The sequence below is a fragment of the Euleptes europaea genome, chromosome 5 (genome assembly GCF_029931775.1).
Source record: "Euleptes europaea isolate rEulEur1 chromosome 5, rEulEur1.hap1, whole genome shotgun sequence".
NCBI classification, from domain to species: domain Eukaryota; kingdom Metazoa; phylum Chordata; class Lepidosauria; order Squamata; family Sphaerodactylidae; genus Euleptes; species Euleptes europaea.
Genome location: NC_079316.1, coordinates 8257154 through 8280938, shown reverse-complemented (window position 1 = coordinate 8280938; position 23785 = coordinate 8257154). Strand labels below are relative to the sequence as shown.

At 47.8% G+C, this 23785-nt stretch overlaps 1 protein-coding gene across 1 annotated transcript in view; it reads left to right on the top strand.

Annotated features, from left to right (window-relative positions):
• The window catches only part of ECEL1 (endothelin converting enzyme like 1), a 58229-nt gene that overhangs the window by 16012 nt on the left and 18432 nt on the right, over positions 1–23785 (top strand). Inside the window, exons 2-6 of the mRNA XM_056850572.1 lie at positions 17826–17894; positions 18943–19053; positions 19947–20039; positions 21017–21141; positions 22431–22653. Of these exons, the coding sequence (XP_056706550.1) occupies positions 17826–17894; positions 18943–19053; positions 19947–20039; positions 21017–21141; positions 22431–22653 (621 nt within the window). The remainder of the gene's footprint in view (positions 1–17825; positions 17895–18942; positions 19054–19946; positions 20040–21016; positions 21142–22430; positions 22654–23785) is intronic.

Here is a 23785-nt window from a genome sequence, read left to right as displayed (position 1 = left end):
CTTGGTTCTTATAGACGTCCTTCTGGAAAACAGTAGTTGTGGTGTGGAAATGCCCCATATCTTCCATGGCGAAGGCAGATGCAAAGAATTCATTTCTCTGCAATTTCTCAGTATTGATTTTGCATTCTTTCCGTTCCTTCTTTGACCCTCACCCCCCCCCCAGGGGGGCAATTTCCTGCGTTTGATGGATTGAAAGAAGCTCTCGCGGTTTGTCGTAATATTTTTCACAATTTGCTCCTCGTAGGCTCCTTTCGCCCTCTGTACTGTGCCCGTCCTCTTTCTTACGCACTGTGTCTGGACAAGATGTCTGCTTTTCCAATGAAGGTTTTTCACCTTCCATGGCTTCCTTGGCCTTGCATTTGCACTTATTTATTTATTCATTCATTTATATCCTGCCGTTCTGCCCAATTGGGGCTCGACGTGGCTCTTAGAACACTGTTCTTCCTGACTCCATTTTCTCACAGCAACCCTGTGAGGTAGGACAGGAGGAGAATTTGTGATGGGCCCAAGGTCACCCAGCAAGCATTCATGGTAGAAGCGGGGATTCAAACCCGGGTCATCCAGGATCTGAAGTCCTCCACTCTCTCAGTTACACCACACTGGCTCTCTTTGTCATCATCTTAGATTTGGGGAACCTTTCCTGGTTTTAAGTATACATTATACCTGAGCGTCAATAATTGTGGACATAAGTAACTTCCAAGCATCCTGAAGGGATCTGATCCTCTTTACTCTGGCTTTCAGCTTCCCTTTTGTTTTTCAGAAAGTTTCCTGAAATCAAACATGGTTTTGTTGGAGTTTTTATATATATATATATATATATATATATATATATATATATATATATATATATATATAGACACAAAAAGATACAAAGCAGAAAAAAAACATACATACAAAAGGAATATAAAACACAGAAAATAGAAAAACAGCTAGATGAAACTAAAATTGCGGCTACCCGTTAAGTTGATCTCACATGCTTTAACCAAGATATTTGACAACTACCATCTTTCGCGTCATTAATAAACCCAAATTACAACCCTTTAGTTTTTTAATATGCTATAACCATAATACAAATGTTTTATTAATTTGTATCTGTTATATAATCCTGAACTACCTGCTAATTGGAATATCTTATTGTTGTAATATCAGAGCATTATACAAAACAGGTAATCTTACTTAAGGAGCCAACGTGGTGTAGTGGTTAAGAGCCGTGGTTTGGCACGGTGGAGTCCGATCTGGAGACCCGGGTTTGATTCCCCACTCCTCCACATGAGCGGCGGAGGCTAATCTGGTGTGACTGGATTTGTTTCCCCGCTCTTCCACATGAAGCCAGCTGGGCGACCTTGGGCTAGTCACAGCTCTCTCAGCCCCACCTACCTCACAGGGTGTTTGTTGTGGGGAAGGGATGGGAAGGAGATTGTAAGCCGGTTTGATTCTCCCTTAAGTGGTAGAGAAAGTCGGCATATAAAAACCAACTCTTCTTCTTCTTCAAGTCACTTAAAGGATCTCAAGTCGCAGGTGCTGGGAAAAGCTCTCCTCTGTCGAGACCCCAGAGAGCTGCTCCGTATATACAGTAGGATAGACCCATGTTCTTACTTCGGACGATGCAAAACTTCCTGACACCCTCTTGGTGGCGGCCCGAGGAGTCGAGGAAGACTGCGACCCCGGTGGCCATAAATCCCACGATTTATGGGAATGGCCAGTGAGGTTGCTCTCTGGCTTCTGTTCCCCGTCCCCTTGCGCCCACACCAACATGCTATACTGCTCTGTTCCACCCAGAAGGGGGACCGAAATTGGTTTTACGTGAGAGCTAGAGTTCTCTCGGATTTATTAGCTATCTCAAGATTTTTTAAAAAGGGTCCTTAAATCATTGCGGTTACGATACAGACCTTCAGAGTGAGCCAGCTCGGGTGCGTGTGAACAGTTGGATCGTGAGCATAGCTTGCCAGCCCACAATTTCCTCTGGAAAGGGGCTGATCCCTTTCGAGGGGATTCAGTGGGCATGCAAGCGACCCTTCGCCGCATGACCTGGCGTTGTGTGCCACCGGTATGTTCTTAATATAGTAAGTGGGCTGAACAAAGAGAAGCTGAAGAATGCTCCAGAGGAGACTTCGAGACCCTCTGACAGTTCACAGATGAAAACAGGGACGTTGTGCATCAGTGGGCGGGGCTGGGGCTGCTGACCGACAGCACAGCAGCATGAGCCGGCGCATAATGGGGCTGACGCAATACAAACTCAGATCTGCTATGAGCGAGAACGAAAGCTGCACGCAGGGAGACAAAAGCAGGGAGCCACATGGGTAGGGTTACCCCATCCCTCTTCGCCACTGGCGGGAGGTTTTTGGGATGGAGCCTGAGGAGGGCGGGGTTTGGGGGAGGGGAGGGACTTCAATGCCATAGAGTCCAATGGCCAAAGCAGCCATTTTTCTCCAGGGGAACTGATCTCTATCAGCTGGAGATCAGTTGTAATAGCAGGAGATCTCCAGCTACTACCTGGAGGTTTGGAAATCAGCACAGTCAAAGTACAAAATTACAAAATTATTATTAGTGATTAGGACAAATCACAACAAGGGTTATACAACAACCACAAATGCTATCCTACTATGATACATATATACAAAATTCTCTCAATGTCAACCACACAGGTGTACACATATTCTCAATGCTATAGATGCAAATATGCGATTTTTCTTTATGGTGAGGTTGAAAAGTCCAATTCAAGGAGGATATCCAATGAATGGTACAATCCAAAAAGAATGAGCTGGGGGACGGCCGTTTCAAGATGTTTTCTTCAGCCCCATGTTCAATTCATTGCAAAGTCCAAGGTCTGATAATTTGTCATTAGTCTTTAATCCAATACTACTTCATGGTTCCTCGAGGGATACAATTCAGTGTGACCTCGAGAAACCATGAATTTAACTTGAAGTAGTATTGGATTAAAGACTAATGACAAATTACCAGACCTTGGACTTTGCAATGAATTGAACATGGGGCTGAAGAAAACATCTTGAAACGGCCGTCCCCCAGCTCATTCTTTTTGGATTATACCATTCATTGGATATCCTACTTGAATTGGACTTTTCAACCTCACCATAAAGAAAAATTGCATATTTGCATCTATAGCATTGAGAATATGTGTACACCTGTGTGGTTGACATTGAGAGAATTTTGTATATATATATATATCATAGTAGGATAGCATTTGTGGATGTTGTATAACACTTGTTGTAATTTGTCCTAATCACTAATAATAATTTTGTAATTTTGTACTTTGACTGTGCTGATTTCCAAACCTACTAGGTACAGGCATAGTGATGCTCTTATTTGTTTAAACTACCTGGAGGTTGGCAACCCTACACATGGGTCTAGAGCAGGGGTCCCTAATGTGGTGCCTGCGGCCCACTGAGTTTTTGGAAAGTGGGCGGGGCCCTTGCCAAGCCGGGCTCCGTTCACGGAAGATCTGATCGGCTGGGGAGAATAAAACAACGTGTGGCAGCTGCTGCCTCTGTGTTTGTTTTATTCTCTCTCCCCCCTCTCCCCAGGGTATTTTGAAATTGCCCTTCTTCTTCCCTACACTTGGGCTTCCTCTGGGTGTGTGGCTCCGCCCCCTTCGGCAGCTGTTTTGATGTGACGCCCATTGCCATGTGTCAGAATTCCAAAGGTGCCCAAAGGACCCAAGAAGGTTTGGGACCCCTGGCCTAGAGAAATATCCAAAAACAAAATGCATGCAATACTTTATTAAAGTTAGGGACTTTCTCTGTCGTATATGTGCATAATCCAATGGCAGAGGAACTTGTGGGACTCTTACTTTTGTAGAAGAAGAAGAGCTGGTTTTTATATGTTGACTTTCTCTACCACTAATGTTGACTTTCTCTACCACTTAAGGGAGAATCAAGCCGTCTTACAATCTCCTTCCTTAAGGGAGAATCAAGCTGTCTTACAATCTCCTTCCCTTCCTCTCCCCACAACAGACACCTTGCGAGGTGGGGGGGGGGCTGAGAGAGTTCAGAGAGAACTGTGACTAGCTCAAGGTCACCCAGCACGCTTGAGGGGTTGGAGTGGGGAAACCAACCCGGTTCACCAGATTCCTAACCACTACACCATGCTGAGGGGTTTCTTTGCAAGAAGCTGGGTTAACATCAGGGTAGCACATCATATTTTCTGGATGCACAGAAGAGGAGGAGGAGGAGGAGGAGGAGGAGTTGGTTTTTATATGCCGACTTTCTCCACCACTTAAGGAAAAATCAAACTGGCTTACAATCACCTTCCCTTCCCCTCCCCACAACAGACACCCTGGGTGGTAGGTGGTGCTGAGAGAGCTGTGACTAGCCCAAGGTCACCCAGCCAGCTTCATGTGTAGGAGCGGGGAAACAAATCCAGTTCACCAGATTAGCCTCCGCCGCTCATGTGTAGGAGTAGGGAATCGAACCCGGTTCTCCAGATTAGACGCCACTGCTCTTAACCACTACACCACGCCGGTTCCAGGGGATGTCCGCAGGGAGGCGAGTCAAATACACTTGGTAGATTGACATAGATATGCATTACATTGATACCATAACTACTAGACCAAGCTGTCTCTCTGGGTTGGATAAAAATACCACAGCTAGAAATAGGAAACACATCTCTAATTTGCATTTAGCCTTGATGCTTTGGAGAGGAAAATTCAGAGGAGGGGGGAAAGACTAGCAAACTTCTTTGAAATAATATATTTTACAGCAGTTTTGTTACACGCTTCAGTAACTCCCATAATTATGCAATCAACAATTACAGTTTTTTCCAGGTGTCACCGTAGCCTTTCTCATCAAAATCCGCGAACATATACACCATATGGGGACAGCATTAATTTGTGATGGTTATTCTGGACTTCAGCTTTAACATTAATATAAGTTAGGACATAAAGTGTTTGTGTGTGTGGGGGGGGGGGGTTCTGTGTTAAAATGAGGACAGGCCCATTTGGGGTTTTTCCTGGCTGAAAATAAAGCCATTTCTCGCACAGTTCAAGATGGATTTGCCCTTTGATGAGCCCTGGGCTAAATAACTTGCAACCCGCGGTGTGGAACGCAAGGCACCGCGTGGCCATTGTCGGCCTGCCAGGTGTACAATTTATACCACGCCTTTCCGCTGTTTAAATAGGATTCAAGGAAGCTTCCACTGTAAAATTAAAAACTACGAACACAACAAAAGTATCACAATGCAAAGCTTTGCAAGAAACCCTAATAGACAGCATCATTGAAAGAACACGATTAGAGCAGAATAGCAATTAAAAGCTTCAAATCAGCAGCTGTCAATGCAAGCAACGGGACCAGGTTAAAACAGCGTCACTTCAGGGGTAAAGATTTAAAAGCCTGGGGGAAGAAAAAGAAGAGTTGGCTTTTATATGCCGACTTTCTCTACCACTTAAGGCAGAATCAAACCGGTTTATAGTAACCTTCCCTTCCCCTCCCCACAACAGACACCCTGTGAGGTAGGTGGGGCTGAGAGAGCTTTTAATAGAACTGTGACTAGCCCAAGGCTTCATGTGGAGGCGTGGGGAAACAAATCCAGTTCACCAGATTAGCCTCCGCCGCTCATGTGGAGGAGTGGGGAATCAAACCCAGTTCTCCAGATCAGACTTCACCGCTCCAAACCACCGCTCTTAACCACTACACCACGCTGGAACAATTCAGGGAAAAAAGTTCACCCCTCACACTGAGGGGCTTTCTCTCCCCCCATTGGGAAATTTGGGGAAAGCACACCAAAAAAGCCTATGTATTCTTTTGGAAAGAGTGAAATGATTTTTAAGATGAGGTTTTACTCACTGAAAATGCATAGCATGAAATTTTTAATGCAAGTTGATACATTAGAAGAAATTATGATTTTGATGATACGTGACTGTCCAAACCGTACACTTTCTTTTGTTGCTTTAAAATGTCGTTTTCTAATTTCAGCTTTTTATTTCCCCCATCTCCCAGATGGCAAAAAAAGGGAAATTAAGACACAAGCGCTCAGGTAGCATAGGTGCAGCAGTTTGCAGTCCCCCCATCTCGCTTGTAGGGTAGATTCACAATTTTGCTTGTCGAAAACAAAGGCTTAATACTTCTGCGTTTTCAAATATGCCAGATAGTACAAACAACTCAGTTATAAATTATACCTCTTGTGTCATTAAAGTATTAAAATAAGTAGGTTTGACAGGAAAGTAAGCACTGCATAGAATTCAATTTTTCCCAAAATATGTCCCGTTGCTTTAAAAAAGACCCCAATTTTTTCTTCCCATTGTTTTTGGAAATTTTACATCTATGATCAGGGGGCACAAACACCAAAAAGCCCTCCTGAATGAACTTATTTTAACCAGTCACAGGATGCCAGGAGCAACCAGGGGCACGGTGGGAATCTTATAGGGTTGCCAGCTCTTGGTTGGGAAATACCTGGAGATTTGGGGGGCGCAGTTTGGGGAGGGACTTCAGTGGGGTATAATACCAAAGCTGTCCATATTGAACTGCAAGCTTATAAGCTTTTTTCCCACAAGGGTTATTGGCACACGGAAACATTTGAAGCTTGAAAAAAGAATATGAAATGGGGACTTTACCGGAAGCCCATTGCGGTATATAACTACTCCGTTGCCTGTGCATACTTACCAGTTGGATGTTTGGACTTTTTGCCTATTATACCTCTACTTACCTTTAGAGAAATTGTATACTTACACTTACCTTTGGGATACTGTAGCTGTGAATTTTGATTGGTTTTTGTCCTTTGCTCCTTGAGCACGTATTTATTCTTATAATTGAGGTTGTTCCTTTGAATAGACCTATTTGCATTTCAGTTTGAGTCTGAGCTTTTATTGTTAGCAGTACAAGTGCATTTTTTTGATTCCTTGACCACCTGGAAGTTGGCAACCCTACTTGTAATTCTGGGAGCTCTCCAGGCCCCTACCTGGAGGTTGGTAACCCAAACATCACCAGCCTTTGTGTTAAGGACAGAATGGCCAACGGCCTCACTGGCCGGCCTCTACCATACGCTCAACAGCCTGCAGGAATTTAGTAGATGATGCCTTTCCTGGCAGGGAGATGTGCCGGGGAGGGGGAATCATCGTTTTGATGTTTTTTGCATGTGAGGCTCCTTCCAGGCAGTGAAAACTGATGCCCTTGCTTGTGGGCTGGGCTCCAAAGACTGCCAGCCTTCATAAGAGCATAAGAAAGGCCCTGCTGGGTCAGACCCAGGCCCATCAAGTCCAGCAGTCTGTTCATACAGTGGCCAACCGGGTGCCTCCAGGAAGCCCACAAGCAAGACGGCATTGATCCTGCAGCAGCATTCATCCTGCCCGTGCTCCACAGCACCTAATAGAATAGTCTTCAAACAGGCCATCCGTGGGAAGCACCGAGTAGTGGGTGCCGACCCACCCCCCCTCAAGAAGAAAAAGAAGAAGAGTTGGTTTTTATACGCTGACTTTCTCTACCACTTAAGGAAGAATCAAATGGGCTTACAATCACCTTCCCTTCTCCTCTCCACCACAGACACCCTGTGAGGTAGGTGGGGCTGAGAGAGTGTGACTAGCCCCAAGGTCACCCAACTGGCTTCATGTGTAGGAGTGGGGAAACAAGTCCAGTTCACCAGATTAGCCTCCGCCGCTCATGTGGAGGACTGGGGAATCGAACCCGGTTCTCCAGATCAGAGTCCACGGCCCCAAACCACTGCTCTTAACCACTACACTACGCTGGCTCTCACTTAGACTTTGCTGTGCCGCTGTCCTGAATGAGGCATCCAAAGAGGGAAGAAAGCAATTCTTGTAATCCATGTCTGTTTGAACGTATTTGTTCAGACTGGTTTTTAAGAGATGTTCTGGGCCTCAATGGTAGAAAGGCAGGATAGAAATATGAAAATCTTGCTAGTGAATTTTGATCCTCCTCTTTCTCCAGCACTGGATCTCCTTTCCCATCATCTCCACTTTGTCCTCACAACACTCCTGTGGGGTAGGGGGGGCTGATAGAGTGACCGGCTCAAGGCCACCAATTCCCACCAGTAATGGGATTATGGTCCTCCCTCAGATCTTAATCTGATGCTCTAACCATTGTACCATGTTGGCTCCCAAACAATTACATTATTTCATTATTTAAACATTTACTTCATTTATATCCCCCCCTTTCTCCCCAATGGGGACCCACAGCGACTTACATCACTCTCCTCCGTTTTATCCTCAGAACAGCCCTGCAAGGTAGGTTAGGCGGAAAGGGTGTGACTGGCCCAAAGTCACCCAGAGAGCCTCCATGGCACGGGTAAGGATTCGAATCTGGGCCTCCCAGATACTAGTTCACGATCTTAACCACTACACCACGCTGGCTCTCAAACCAAGCTTCTATGGCAGAGTGGGGATTCGAACCTGGGTCTTCCAGATCCCAGTTTTGGCACTAGCCACCACACCTTAAGGCAGACGGAGGCAGGCTTCCATCTCTCTCCTTTTAAACACGAATTTCACCCTTTGTCTAGATTGCCGATGCCGTTTCCCACACGGTATTTTCTACGGACGTAGATACACGCCCAACCCCTTGTTTCTTCTGCGTGCAAATCGCTTTCCTCTGAGGAGTCCAGACGTGCGCGAGTTTCCCGGCTGCCTGGATCCGATCGCCTTCTGCAGTGAGCAAAACCCAGCGTGCTTCCCAACGAAAGGCTCCGCCGTGGCTGAAACGACATAATAGCCTCATGTCAAGATTAATTGACTCGAATTCACCAAACCGGTCCTTTGTAGGACCGATAACGGACAGACAGGCGCCTTTGGCGTATCTCGCCAGCTCGTTTCCCGCTGCCGCTCGCCGGCTTCCCTAACCATGGAATTGTGGCTAACTTTTCCAGTCCCGGGGAAGCCATGAAAGAGGCCATAGAACGAGCGGTCGATCAGGAAGCCCCTGGTTCGAATCTCACTTTGCCACCGACTCAGTGCCTTGAGGCACTGGGTTGCCAGCTTTGGGTTGGGAAATTCCTAGAGATTTTGGGAGGCTGGGGTTTGGGGAGGGGAGGGACTTCAGCAGGGTATAATGCCATAGGGCAGGGGTGTCCGACTCAGTTGTTATGAGGGCCGGATAGGACATAAATGTCACTATAGCGGATGGTGCCGAGTTGTTTTCTGTTGCCCCAGAAGGACGGACCCGAACCAACGGGTTGAAATTAAATCAAAAGAGTTTCCGTCTAGACATTAGGAAGAATTTTCTAACAGTCAGAGCGCTTCCTCAGTGGAACAGTCTTCCTCGGGAGGTGGTGGGCTCTCCTTCCCTGGAGGTTTTTAAGCAGAGGCTAGATGGCCATCTGTCAGCAATGCTGATTCTATGACCTTAGGCTGATCATGGGAGGGAGGGCATCTTGGCCATCTTCTGGGAATGGAGTAGGGGTCACTGGGGGTGTGGGGGGAGGTAGTTGTGTTTCCTGCATTGTGCAGGGGGGTTGGACTAGATGACCCTGGTGGCCCCTTCCAACGCTGTAATTCTATGATAGAGGTAGAGCCTGAGGAGGGTGGGGTTTGGGGAGGGGATAGAGTCCATAGAGTCCAATTGCCCAAGCGGCCATTTTCTCCAGGTGCAGTGATCTCTATCGGCTGGAGATCAGTTGAAATAGCAGGAGATCTCCAGCCAGTACCTGGAGGTTGGAAAAGATCCAAACAGCACTACAAAATAATTTTAACCAGAAATAAGTTTATCTAAGTGCAGAAGTGCAAAAAAGTGAAACTATATACAAAGGAAACACAAACAGCAATATCTATACAGTAAGCAAAACAGTCCAGCAAAATATGCAATATGACAGAAAAATTTGTTCAATGAGTCATTTAGGAACAATGTCACTGTCCATGGGAGACTTTCCTGTGCTTCAAAGTAGCTGGACACGAGATGTCAAAAAGAGGACCACAACAAGGAGGTGCCAAGAGGAGGTGTCCGGACGTGTCGTCTAGATCCTACACACGCTTGTGGTCCTCTTTTTGACATCTCGTGTCCAGCTACTTTGAAGCACAGGAAAGTCTCCCATGGACAGTGACATTGTTCCTAAATGACTCATTGAACAAATTTTTCTGTCATATTGCATATTTTGCTGGACTGTTTTGCTTACTGTATAGATATTGCTGTTTGTGTTTCCTTTGTATATAGTTTCATTTTTTTGCACTTCTGCACTTAGATAAACTTATTTCTGGTTAAAATTATTTTGTAGTGCTGTTTGGATCTTTTCCTTTATCTATACAGCACTGAGGCTTTATTCTCTCCAGTACCTGGAGGTTGGCAACCCTACCCCCCCACACACACACACTTTTCCTCCAATAACCTTTTAAGCGGGACCCAAGTCACATAACTTGCACGGCTCTCGCAGTCTCATTCCCTACCTGGCGGTGTCAGCTGCGGTTTCCTCTGTGAACCCTCGCGCCGCGGATTCAGCCTTTTTTTTTACAACAGCCCCGTGAATCAAACTATCCATTATGCGCAGACAACGGCCGGGTTTTGACAGTCCTATGCGCGGGGAGCCGGATCTTTCTCGTTGGGAGACTCTGGCATCTCAGAGCGTTCACGGCTCAGCAACAAAAACAGCATCCGCGACCCTACCGAATTTTAATTAAAAAACGAGAGAAGGGTTCGCCTAAAGTTTAACCAGTAATAAAAAGCAACGCCATCGAATTTCTCACCGGTGGGGAAGTGTCATGAAACCTTTTCGCTAAGCCATGCAAAGAAAGAAAAGGGCCGATTGCTACAAGCCATCAAAAGCTATCATTTCTGCATTTGTGCTCAGTATGGAGGGGACCTTTGCCATTGTGGAGCAGTGGTTAGAAAGGAGGGGTGTCCCCCAGCGTCACGCCCACGGACACCGACAGCACCCACTGATGCCTCTCCTGGCACCCACCACTTGGTTAGAAGGTGGGTGGCGCCATGTGGGTCTCCTGATTGGCTAGGGTTGCCAGGTGCCTCCTTGGCACCGACGGGAGGTTTTTGGGGCATAGCCTGAGGAGGGCGGGGTTTGGGGAGGGACTTCAGTGCCATAGAGCCCAATGGCCAAAATGGCCATTTTCTCCAGGGAAACTGATCTCTATCGGCTAGAGATCAGTTGTAATAGCAGGAGATCTCCAGCTAGTACCTGGAGGTTGGCAACCCTGTAATTGGCCACTGGAGCTCTGATTGGCTGTGCAGATTAAAATAACTTTGTTTCAGGAGCAGCTGCCAATTACAGTGTTGGTTTCATTCTGGGTCCCAAACTCAACAGCCTTGTCAAGCTTCCGGACGTCAATGAATTTCCCACCTAGGTTATTCAGCTCCTTCCTGTGCCAGCGTGGTGTAGTGGTTAAGAGCGGTGGTTTGGAGCGGTGGAGTCTGATCTGGAGAACCGAGTTCGATTCCCCACTCCTCCGCATGAGCAGCGGAGGCTAATCTGGTGAACTGGATTTGTTTCCCCGCTCCTACACAAGAAGCCAGCTGGGTGACCTTGGGCCAGTCACAGCTCTCTTAGAGCTCTCTCAGCCCCACCTACCTCACAGGGTGTCTGTTGTGGGGAGGGGAAGGGAAGGTGATTGTAAGGACATTTTGGAGGACTTTGATTCATGGGTTTGCCATGAGTCGGAAGCGTCTTGATGGCACTTAACACACATACCAACACACATGGTTTTACTACATTTTTCAGCACTCTGCTTTATGGTAGCTCCCTAGGGCTTTTGCATCATGGTGAGTCAGCAAGAAACTTACTGCATTCAGGAGGAACCAGTTGCTGGTTTTCATCCAAAGGATACAGGAGGAGACCGGCTCCTTAGACAAGCAGGACTGAGTGGTTTGGCCCATCAATGCTTTCTTAGCATCCACGTGCTTGATTTATTACCTGCCTTTCAACTCAAAAAGCCCCTAAGGTGTTGAACAAAATAAAAATCAATTAAAAACCACATATGGAAATGGTGAAATGCATTCAAAGCAACCGCAAAACCCTGGAGACAAATTCCAGAAATGTAGCCGTGTTACTCTTTGCGGCCTAAATGGCTGTCTTGTGGAAATTTAAGGACTAGCAAATTTATTGCAGGAAAAGCTTTCACGGTATAGTTTCATCAGATGAATTAAGTGGTGACTTCCACAGATAAGGACATTTATCACGAATGTACAGAGAAGAGCATGTGTTGGGGGGGAAGGGAGTTGATAAAGTAAGGTCAAATGTCCAAGCCGCCCAAGATATTTCTATGTTGAGCCCGAGGGAAACCGTGGTCCTCTTAAAAGTAAAGCAGGGGTCCCCAAACTTTTTGAGCCTGTGGACACCTTTGGAATTGGTTGCCAACCTCCAGGTACTAGCTGGAGATCTCCCACTATTACAACTGATCTCCAGCCGATAGAGATCAGTTCACCTGGAGAAAATGCCCACTTTAGCAACAATTGGACTCTATGGCATTGAAGTCCCTCCCCTTCTCAAACCCCGCCCTCCTCAGGCTCTGCCCCAAAAATCTCCAGGTATTTTCCAACCCGGAGCTGGCAACCCTAACTCCAGGGGAACTGATCTAGCGGGAGGTCTCCAGGCCCCACCTGGGTTGCCAGGTCCCTCTTCGCTACCAGCAGGAGGGTTTTTTTGGGCGGAGGGTGGGGTTTGGGGAGGGGAGGGACTTCAATGTCATAGAGTCCAATTGCCAAAGCGGCCATTTTCTCCAGGTGAACTGATCTCTATCGACTGGAGATCAGTTGTAATAGCAGGAGATCTCCAGCTACTACATGGAGGTTGGAAACCTTATCTGAAGAGCAGTTGTAATAGCGGGAGATCTTCAGGCCCCACCTGGAGGGTTGCCAACCTCCAGATGGTGCTGGGATTACAACTGATCGCCAGACGACAGAAATCAGTTTCCCTAGAGGAAATGGTTGTTGTTTTGGAGGGGGGACTCTATGGCATCATACCCCACTGAGGTCACTCCCCTCCCCAAACTCTGCCTTTCCCAGGCTCCACCCCCTAAATATCCAGGAATTTCCCAACCCAGAACTGGCAACCGTACTTCTTCTTCAGGACAACCAAGCTACTGGTTTGCTTTATTTCTACGTGAACATCGCACTGTGCATGCATGCGTCGTTTGCTTCACCTTCCTGTCCCTTCTCTTTCTTTGTGTCTTTTCCCCCTCCTCTACATTACCGAAGAGTTTATATCCATTAACAAAGTGCCGCAAAAAATCAATTCTTGGTGCGCTTGTATGCATAATCGTATCAAGATTATGTTTGCATCAGGTGACGCCAATCTACAGGAGCACACAGGCGCATCGGTAGTGCTTCTTGCAGTGATTTAACAGCACAAAGATGGGCATCGGCAGCAGATGCAAATGAACAGAAAGAGCCAAGAGCTGCGGCAGACGACGCCCGCTCCAGTCCTGGCATTCGTTTTAGAAATTCTCCGAGTTGCACCCAGACAAAAGAGGAGTGGGATGTTGAGCAGAGAGCAAAATTCTGGAACAACAGTACTGGGGAAATCTGATCGTCTTGCCTTGACACATGGATCAAATCTATAGCTTTGTTGCCAACCTCCAGGTACTGGAAACTAGGGACGGGAAAAATACAGTACAATGATACAAAATATGTATTGTTTTTCAAAACATTTCAACAAGTGCAATGGACTACAAAAAGTGACAATAAATAATATATATACAAAATATACAAAATGTGTTTGATGCAGTCTATAAATAGTACAATATTCTTAGTGTGTGTGTGTGTGTGTATATATATATGTATATATATATAGATAGATAGATAGATAGATATTTATATATATATATTGATATATATATTGATATATATATTGATATATATATTGATATATATATATATTGATATATATATTGATATATTGATATATATATATTGATATTGATATTGAAAAGTCCATCAGGTACATATATAAATGATCACAAAGTCTTCATTAAGCATGATGGGTGGGGGACGGCCGTTTCAAGAATATTTTTTCAGCCCCATTTCCAATCAAGTATCCAAGCTTAATTAAATTCTATATATCATGAAGTCAATTCACCAGTTCCCGTAGGATACTCCAAAGTGTAGGCAGCAGACTGCATCAAACACGTTTTGTATATTTTGTATTGTTTATTGTCACTTTTTGTAGTCCATTGCACTTGCTGAAATGTTTTGAAAAACAATACATATTTTGTATCATTGTACTGTATTTTTCCCATGCCTAGTTTCCAAACCTTACGGTATTAGCACGAAGGTGCTCTCTTTTTTCTTGTTTTGCTAACCTCCAGGTACTAGCTGGAGATCTCCTTCTATTACAACCGACCTCCAGCCGATAGAGATCAGTTCACCTGGCGAAAATTGCTGCTTTGGTAATTGGACTCTGCGGTAATTGGACTTTGTGGGAGGTTTTTGGGGTGGAGCCTGAGGAGGGCGGGGTTTGGGGAGGGGAGGGGCTTCGATGCCACTTCAAAGCTGCCCTTTTTCTCCAGGTGATCTGATCTCTGTCAGCTGGAGATCAGTTGTATTAGCAGGAGTTCTCCTGCTACTACCTGGCAGTTGGCAACCCTAAACCCAGGACACTCTGAAATACGGGCCTGGATTAAGGAAGGGAGAAATCACACCCACCACACCAGGTATGGCCAAAGACCTTTCGGAGCCTCTGGCCAAAAAATCCAGATGGATTCTCATTGATTTAAGGATCCAACGACCATTCACATTTACATACTGTTCCTCTACTTAAAGACCGATGGATTCACATTCTAGCTGTATCTGAAGAAGTGAGCTGTGGCTCACAAAAGCTCATACCCTACCAGAAAATATTTTTGTTAGTCTTTAAGGTGCTACTGGACTCTTGCCCTTTTTGACCATTTGAACGGTGTCCCCAAATCTGCCACCTGAGGCAAGCCACCACACCTTGTGGTCAAGCTTGCCTGGCCAGACACTGCCGGTTTATTTTTTAATCGGTGTGAGTATCCATGAGGACTAGAGGCTTGCTTGTGGACTCAAAACATCAAACAAGAAGGAACAAGTAAATATGTTTAGCCTGGAGAGGAAATGATTGAGAGGTGACATGATAACCATCTTCCAATTACTTGAAGGGCTGTCATGTAGAGGAGGGTGCCGAGTTGTTTCCTGTTGCCCCAGAAGGACAGACCAGTACCAACAGGTTGAAATTAAATCAAAAGTTTCCGTCTAGACATTAGGAAGAACTTTCTAACAGTGAGAGCGGTTCCTCAGCGGAACAGGCTTCCTCAGAAGGCGGTGGGTTCTCCTTTAGAGGTTTTGAAGCAGAAGCTAGATGGCCATCTGTCAGCAATGCTGATTCTGGGAACTTGGGCAGACCATGAGAGGGAGGGCAGGAAGGGTTGCGTCAGTGTTTGGCTCTCATGGCCCTTTCGGACGTGCCGAGGGTAATTCCGATCGCCACTTTGGGGCCAGGAAGCAATTTTCCTCCAGGCCAGACCGGCCAGGGATCCTGGAAGGTTTTTCTTCTTTTTCCCCTGCCATCTTCTGGGCATGGAGTGGGAGTCACTGGGGTTGTGTGTGTGGAGGGAGGTAGTTGTGAATTTCCTGCGTTGTGCAGGGGGTTGGACTAGATGACCCTGAAAGCCCCTTCCAACCCTACGCTTCTGTGATTCTAAGTCGCATAACGCTAAGGAGCACCCCTCTGCACACAGATTGCAGATGCTCAGGAGATGTTCTACATATCCAGTTAAAGAGTCCAAGCGACATAATGCAGAAGTGACAAGTGAGGTATGAACCCTAACATGCTCGGGACGTGGGATTCTGCTCCCTGTTTCCTGTGTTCTTGTGGCGCCCTGACGGAAGCATGACCACCCTGCGCATCAGCCGGTCCCCTCCCTCCAGACTCCTCTTCTGGGCCTTTTTTGAAACCGCCAGGGCCCCCTTCCCAGCACTCTCCAGATGAAAGCGCAGGATCCGAATGAATCAATTATTCCCGTGCGTCTGACCGGGCTGGTGATTGATTCCTCCTTGGCAACGGCGGCAGCGGGCCCACACCATTAGCTGATTGTTTCTTGACAGGCGATATTTTTCTTTGAATGGCCTCCAGCAGTGGGGCTGGGGGCTCGGGGAGGCAGCCCCGTGGGGATCGGGCGATTAGCAAGGGGCGTTTGGTTCTCGATCTCCCCCCCCAACACACACGCACAAATCCCCAAAGAGCACATTTTCCATGCGAGTTCCCTTGCTAGAAGTGAAGGCTCACCCCTGTGGCTGAGTTTCTTTCTTTCTTTAATATCCAGGGCTGGAATTATATTCTCCTGAAACAATATAGGGACAGGAGACCCATTCTGGGGCAGATCCCTTGATTGAGTCTCCCAATGTTTTATTTAACAACTCAGGAGGTCGCTTTTATAATGGAATACAATTATAGTGTATTGCATGGTTTGCCGCATGTTTCTCTGTCACATGGGTAGGTGACACATATAGGGTTGCCAATTCTGGGTTGGGAAATACCTGGAGATTTTGGGGGTGGGGCCTGAGGAGGGCGGGGTTTGGGGAGGGGAGGGACTTCAATGCCATTCAGTCCAATTGCCAAAGCGGCCCTTTTCTCCAGGGGGACCGATCTCTGTTGCCTGGAGATCGGTTGTAATAGCGGGAGATCTCCAGCCACCACCTGGAGATTGGCAACCCCGGTTGTGTGTGGAGCCTGGGGAGGGCAGGGTTTGGAGAAGGGAACACACATGAACAGACACACGGAGCTGCCTTATACTGACTCAGACCCTTGGTCCATCAAGGTCAGTATTGTCTACTCAGACTGGCAGCCGCTCTCCAGCGTCTCCGGCAGAGGCCTCTGGTATCACCTACTGCCTGATCTTTTTCACTGGAGAGTCTGGGGATTGAGTTCGGGGCCTTCTGCATGCCAAGCAGATGCTCTGCCACTGAGCCACGGCCCCTCCTGTGGGGAGGGAGCTCAGTGGATATAATTAGGGTTGCCAACCTCCAGGTAGTAGCTGGAGATCTCCTGCTATTACAACTGATGTCCAGCCGATAGAGATCAGTTCACCTGGAGAAAATGGCGGCTTCCTAGAGGCACCTGGTTGGCCACTGTGTGAACTGACTGCTGGACTTGATGGGCCTTGGTCTGATCCAGCAGGTCCTTCCTTATGTTCTTATTATAAATGTCACCAAGCGATTTTGATGTTTCTTTTCTCACTTAATCTGAACCTTTTGGTGGATGGGATGGACTGCAAACTTGAACAGTCTGCTAACTGTATAAATCAGGGATTTGGATGCTGGGCTGGAAGGAGTGGCTTCTCCACACAGTCAGGGGTTCAGCAACCCCCCCAAAAAAAACCTAAGCATCAGCACCAGGGACTCCCCTTTCCCAACCACCACTACTATACAAAGCTCTTTCTGTCCGTGTAGCCTTCCCCAAACAGCCGTCCCGTCTGCATCGCTCACATCTCAACGGAGACGCACGCACCTTTTTCCCTTCCCACAATCAGTAGAGAGGAAAGGAGAGATTGGAGCACAGGAAATGAAAAGATCTCGGAGACAAGAAGAAGGCAAAGGGCACAGAGCGAGGCGGGCGAGGCGCTGCGGTGTGACGCGAGGACCGGAGGAAGAAAGGCCTGACAGCACGTCCCGGCCTGCGCACGTGGCTTCCACCATTGCAGCTCAGTCCTTCCCCAGGACTAGCTCCTTGCCTTCATTGTCTAGTATTGTCTACTCAGACTGGCAGCTGCTCTCCAGGGTCTCAAGCGGAGGTCTTTCCTACCACTTACTGCCTGATAGTTTTAACAGGAGATGTCGGGGATTGAACCTGGGACCTTCTGCATGCCAAGCAGAGGCTCCGCCACTGAGACAAAGCTTAGAAAGAAAGGACGAGAGAGAGTCATTTTCTTTTACCTGGGCTAAGCAGCCTTTCCCCCCCCCCTTTTGCCTTTGCAGATCGATCAAGACGGATTGACGCTGTCGGAGCGAACGCTCTACCTGGGACAGGACGAGGAAAGCGAAAAGGTGAGAAATGTCTATTCATCGCTACATAGACCCAGATTTGGAATTCTCCCTTAAAGGGAATGTGGGTAACTGAATGAGCTACTACAATCCAGGAGGGTCCAGGTTCATCTCATCCTCTGCCACGGACTCACTAGGGACCGTTAGGGAAGTCACTCTCTGTAGCCACTACACACACCCCCATCTGCAAAGAGGGATAAAATAATACTGGTCTAGTCTTACCGGGCTATTACGGGATGCTGAAAGTGCTATATAAATGTGAAATGTTCCTAACTTTTAAGAGAGACTGCTTCCAACAGCGCATTCCTGACCTTTAAGGGCGAAAGCACTTCTTAGGCCAGGAAGGCGCTGGCGTTTGGGCTCTCCACGCCGCCGTCGGGGCTACTTACACCACCGTAAGTGGCCCCAATGCCGGCAGGGAGGGCCGGTAGCTGGTCACCGCCGCGGCAGCACTGCCCCGAAACACCAGTGGGGCTTTCCACCAGCATCCCACTGGTGTAAAGGCCCTCACCAGCGTCTTGGGGGGGCATCCCGGGAGGTGTCCCTGGGGCGTTCCGAGGGGAGGAACTGCTATTAGGCAGCCTCCTATCCCTGTTCGCTCCGGGTACGCTGGCGGCGAGAGGAGCGAGGCTGCGCCAGCTTTTTGCCAACATGCAATCCTCATTTGTAGATTTACATTATATTTATCTTATTTTATCAAATCCAGTTCATATAATATTCTAAAATATCTGTAATAAGAAATTCAAATTAGGGATTATATTAAGGCATATCCTTTAAATTGACCTATTGAGAAATAATTTTCACAGTATATTCTCCACGCCTCCCACTCCCCCCAAAAATTGTCCATCATCACTTTCATTAATAAAAGCTAGAGTTCCCGGAGATTCCTAGAGCTTCCCGGGAGCGACAAAAAGCTCTAGGAATCTCCGGAAACTCTGTGGTAAAGCCTGTTCTTAGCAGCCCTAGAAGCTTAGCCCAAGAAAGGTTTCCGGTGCGAATGCGGCCATAAAGAGAGGCTCTCCGTTCTGTTGACGCTGCTGTCCCACCTCAGATCTTGGCTGCCTACCGGGTGTTCATGGAGCGTCTCCTGGGCCTGCTGGGGGCTGAGCACGTGGAGCAGAAAGCCAGTGAGATCCTGCAGCTGGAACAGAGGCTGGCCAACGTGAGTTCTTCGGGGCAGGGGACTCGCTTTTCATCACCACAGCCCGATCCTTATTCCTGGGGAAGGGAAGGACTCCAGAGATGGAGCCTGAGGAGGGCGGGGTTTGGGGAGGGGTGGGGCTTCAGTGCCGTAGAGTCTAATGGCCAAAGCAGCCCTTTTCTCCAGGCAAACTGATTTCTATCGGCTGGAGATCAGCTGTAACAGCAGGAGATCTCCAGCTAATACCTGGAGGTTGGGGGAGAAAATAGACACCACTGTACTAGTATCGGGAGATTAGGAAGTCAGTACAGGAGCGAAAAACACATATAGGTGCAAAGACTGTTTATTTGCTACTGTAATATAATACCCACTCATAAATACACATGATGGCTACATTTGTGAATGTTACCCTTCGTGGGAACTAACCTGTATCCAGCACTTTGAAATTCATTATTATTACTATTAAGATGTGCAATATAAGAGGAACATGCTCGAAGGACTGATGAAGAATTCAGTTGCAAAGAATTTGAAACGGCCGTATCCTCCATGAAGTTATTCCTCCCTGTTAAATATTAAGTATCTGTTATATCTGCTCACTTACCTGCATGAGATGTACACAAAATACAGAAGATTGATGTGTATACTTTGAGAGACATTGCACTTTTGAATTGAACTGTTCCTGGTTACCACCATCCCTGAGATGGTTTTGTATGTTTGTGCTTGATATGATTGTATGTGTTGTTCACCTTGTGTATTTATGAGTGCGTATTATATTAGACACAGTAGCATATAAACAGCCTTTGCACCTATATGTGTTTTTCGCTCCTGTACTGAATACCTGGAGGTTGGCAAACCTAGCACAGAAACATCCATTTCCTCTCTATCCCTCCTGACCCCCTCATTACTCTTTGCAGATCACAGTCTCCGAATACGACGACCTCCGTCGGGACATCAATTCCATGTACAACAAGGTCACATTAGGGGAACTTCAACGCATTATGCCAAATGTAAGTTCTGTGGGGTTTGGGAAACCCTCAGCGCCTCCGGACTGGGAGTGTAAGACAAAACAGGAGGTCTACTAAATCCCCGGTGGGTCACTGTGTGTGGCTGGCGTGCTGGATTTGACTCAGCGGGTCACAACTGTAAGCATAAGAGCCACTGCAGTGTAGTGGTTAGAGGGTCCAGCTAGGATCTGGGAGTCCCAGGTTTGAAAGCCCACTCACTATGGGAACTTGCTTGGTGACCTTGGGCAAGTCACACACTCTCAGCCTAGCCTGCCTCGCATGGTTGTTGTGAGGATCAAATAGAGGAGAATCTTAGTTGCCGAGCTGAGTTTGGAAGAAGAAGAAGAAGAGGAAGAAGAAGAAGAAGAGGAAGAGGAAGAGTTGGTTTTTATATGGTGACTTTCTCTACCACTTAAGGAAGAATCAAACCGACTAGCCCAAGGTCACCCAGCTGGCTTCATGTGTAGGAGTGGGGAAACAAATCCAGTTCACCAGATTAGTCTCGGCCGCTCATGTGGAAGAGGGGGGAATCAAACCCGGTTCTCCAGATTACAGTCCACCGCTCTTAACCGCGACACCACGCTGGAAGAAGGGCAGGGTAAAAATAGATGGATGGAAAGTCATCCAGGGCTGGCGTAGGATTAATGCCACGGAAGGACTCTTTCCAGGGTAGCGGAAAGTCTCAATCCTCCTTGGAGTGCTGGTCAGACAGCCTTTATATACCATGTTGTAGCCCCGCCCCCAACCCATCAAAAGGTCAGGCTCCCCTGGGCCCTAGCTTCCACCCTTCTGAGGTTGGATCTGGCTTCCAGACAAGAAGCCAGTTTCTGGCTACCCCACACAAGGAACAGAAACAAACATCCACATCCGGGCATGCAGAAGAGCCATGCAAGTCCTAGGGGTGCGAATCAGAGACAATGTGATTGGGAGCCTCTGTGGGTAATATTATGGGGGGGGGGTCTTCTTTCCGTGTCCCCCAGCTGAAATGGAAGCGGCTCCTCGACCGAATATTCCACGACAATTTTTCCGAGGACGAGGAGGTGGTCCTGCTGGCCACCGATTACATGCAACGGGTGTCGGAGCTCATCCACACCACGCCGATCAGGTAAGCGCAGGAACAGGGGGCCGAACTTGCGTCCAACAGTAGGGGGCAGCAGTGAGACTGGTGGGGTACGAGCAGAAGGGGGCCCGTGCATGCCCTGGAAGGGCCCGAGCCAGGGGAACCCCTGCCATCGCCTTCGCCAGGGGTAGACTGGTGCGGGCATGGCATGCAGTGCCGCTCTGCCAAGGAAGTTCCCCTTCACAGGGTAGTTCGTTCTCCCTTCCCCCAACTGGTGGGATCAGGGTTGCCAGCCTTGAGCTGGGAGATTCCTGGAGATCTGGGGGTCCATAATGCCACAGAGCCGGCCCTCCAAAGGAGCCATTTTCTCTAGGGCAGTGGTTCCCAACCTTTTTTTGACCAGGGACCACTAGGACTTTTTTGTTCGGTGCAGGGACCCCAAGGATCAAAATAAAAATTCCAAGAATTTGAAAATAAACTTTAATCATAACTGTTAGTTAAACATTAAACTTAGAATAATATTTGAATATATATTTTTATAATAGAGAACTTTTAATTGAAAATATTAATTTATTATGGGTTTATAACTTTTTTTTGCGGACCTTAATTTAGTTCTCGTGGACCCTTGGGGGTCCACGGACCCCTGGTTGGGAACCAGTGCTCTAGGGGAACTCTGATCTCTATAGGATGAAGATCAGTTGCGATTCTGGGAGAACTCCAAACCCTACCTTTATATTAAAAAAAAATCTAACAGTGGGCCAGCCGGAGCATCAGCGCTTCCTCCGTCAGACGTAAGTAGGAGATCGCTGAGTCTTTGTATCCCAAACTGGAAGTGGGAGAGGAATCACATTGTACCTTTGAATCCTGACTCCTTTCTTTGCAACGCCCCGTCCCGCCTTCTGACTGGGATAGAAGGACTCGGAGATCTCCATTCCTACTTGTATCTAACGAAGGGAGCTCTGACTCTCGTAAGCTGACACCCCAGAAATCTTATTGGTCTCTACGGTGCTCCTGGACTCGAATCTAACTGGTTGAAAAATCTTCCTATTGCCTTTGAATGCCTCCTTGTCTGAACTGCTGCTGCTCACCTGTGGATCCCACCTCCCTTCCCCATCCTGGATCACTAGAGCTCCACAGAGAAATCTGTTGCCTCAGCTCTAGATGGGGGTACCACCAGCCCACCCGCCCCCCAAGCACCAAAGCCAGTCTGCACTGTAAACTGCCCCCCAGGGATAAGAAAACAGGCGATACCGGCCCCTGCACCACACCCCGCAAAGACACGTGGCATCCGGCCTCTCTCCTAAGCTGTCCTCCTTGTGCTCATCCCACTCCAGGATCCTCCACAACTACATGCTGTGGCGCATCGCAGTGGTGCTGAGCGAGCATCTTTCCACGCCCTTCCGGGATGCCATCCACGAGCTCGCCAAGGAGATGGAGGGTGCGGAGAAGCAGCAAGAGCTGGGCAAAGTGTGCCTCAGCCAGGCCAACAAGCACTTCGGCATGGCCCTGGGAGCTCTCTTCGTGGAGGAGTATTTCTCCTCCGCCAGTAAGGCCAAGGTAGGTGCCCGCGCAAGGTGGAAGGTGCCAGGGAGGCCAGGAGCTGGCAAGGGTCACTCTGGACCAGTTGGATACCTGTCTTCCAAGAAAACTAGAAGGAATATGACCTTCTTCTGGTGATAGGACAAATATGTAGGGCAAGGCTCAGTGCTAGAACATCTCCTTGGCATGCAGAAGGTCCCAGGTTCGATCTCTGGCATCTTCAGTAAGAGGACCAGTTTAAGGACCTTCTGTTGCCCCAGAAGGTTGGACCAGAACCCACAGGTTGAAATTAAATCAAAATAGTTTCCGTCTAGACATCAGAAAGAATTTTCTAACTGTTAGAGCAGTTCCTCAGTGGAACAGGCTTCCTCGGGAGGTGGTCAGCTCTCCTTCCCTGGAGGTTTTTAAGAAGAGGCTAGATGGCCATCTGTCAGCAAGGATGATTCTATGACCTTAGGCAGATCATGAGAGGGAAGGCATCTTGGCCATCTTCTGGGCATGGAGTAGGGGGCACTGGGTGTGTGTGGGGGGGTGGGGAGATAGTTGTGAATTTCCTGCATTGTGCAGGGGGTTGGACTAGATGACCCTGGTGGTCACTTCCAACTCTATGATTCTATGATTCTGTGACCAGAGAGCAGGTGATGTGAAAGATCTCAGCCTGAGACCCTGGAGAGCCGCTGCCAGTCTGAGTAGGCAATACTGACTTTGATGGACCCAGGGTCTCATTAAGCATAAGGCAGCTTCATGTGTTCATATATGGCATGCAGAAGGGTCCCAGGTTCAATCCCCGGCATCTCCAGTTAAAGGGACCAGGCAAGTAGTTGATGTGAAAGACCCCAGCCTGAGACCCTGGAGAGGCGCTGCCAGTCTGAGTAGGCAATACTGACTTTGATGGACCCAGGGTCTCATTAAGCATAAGGCAGCTTCATGTGTTCATATATGGCATGCAGAAGGGTCCCAGGTTCAATCCCCGGCATTTCCAGTTAAAGGGACCAGGCAAGTAGTTGATGTGAAAGACCCCAGCCTGAGACCCTGGAGAGCCGCTGCCAGTCTGAGTAGGCAATACCAGCTTTGATGGACCCAGGGTCTGATTCAGTATGAGGTAGCTTCTTGTTTTTTTTGGGGGGGGAGAGGCCTTGGCCCAGTGGTA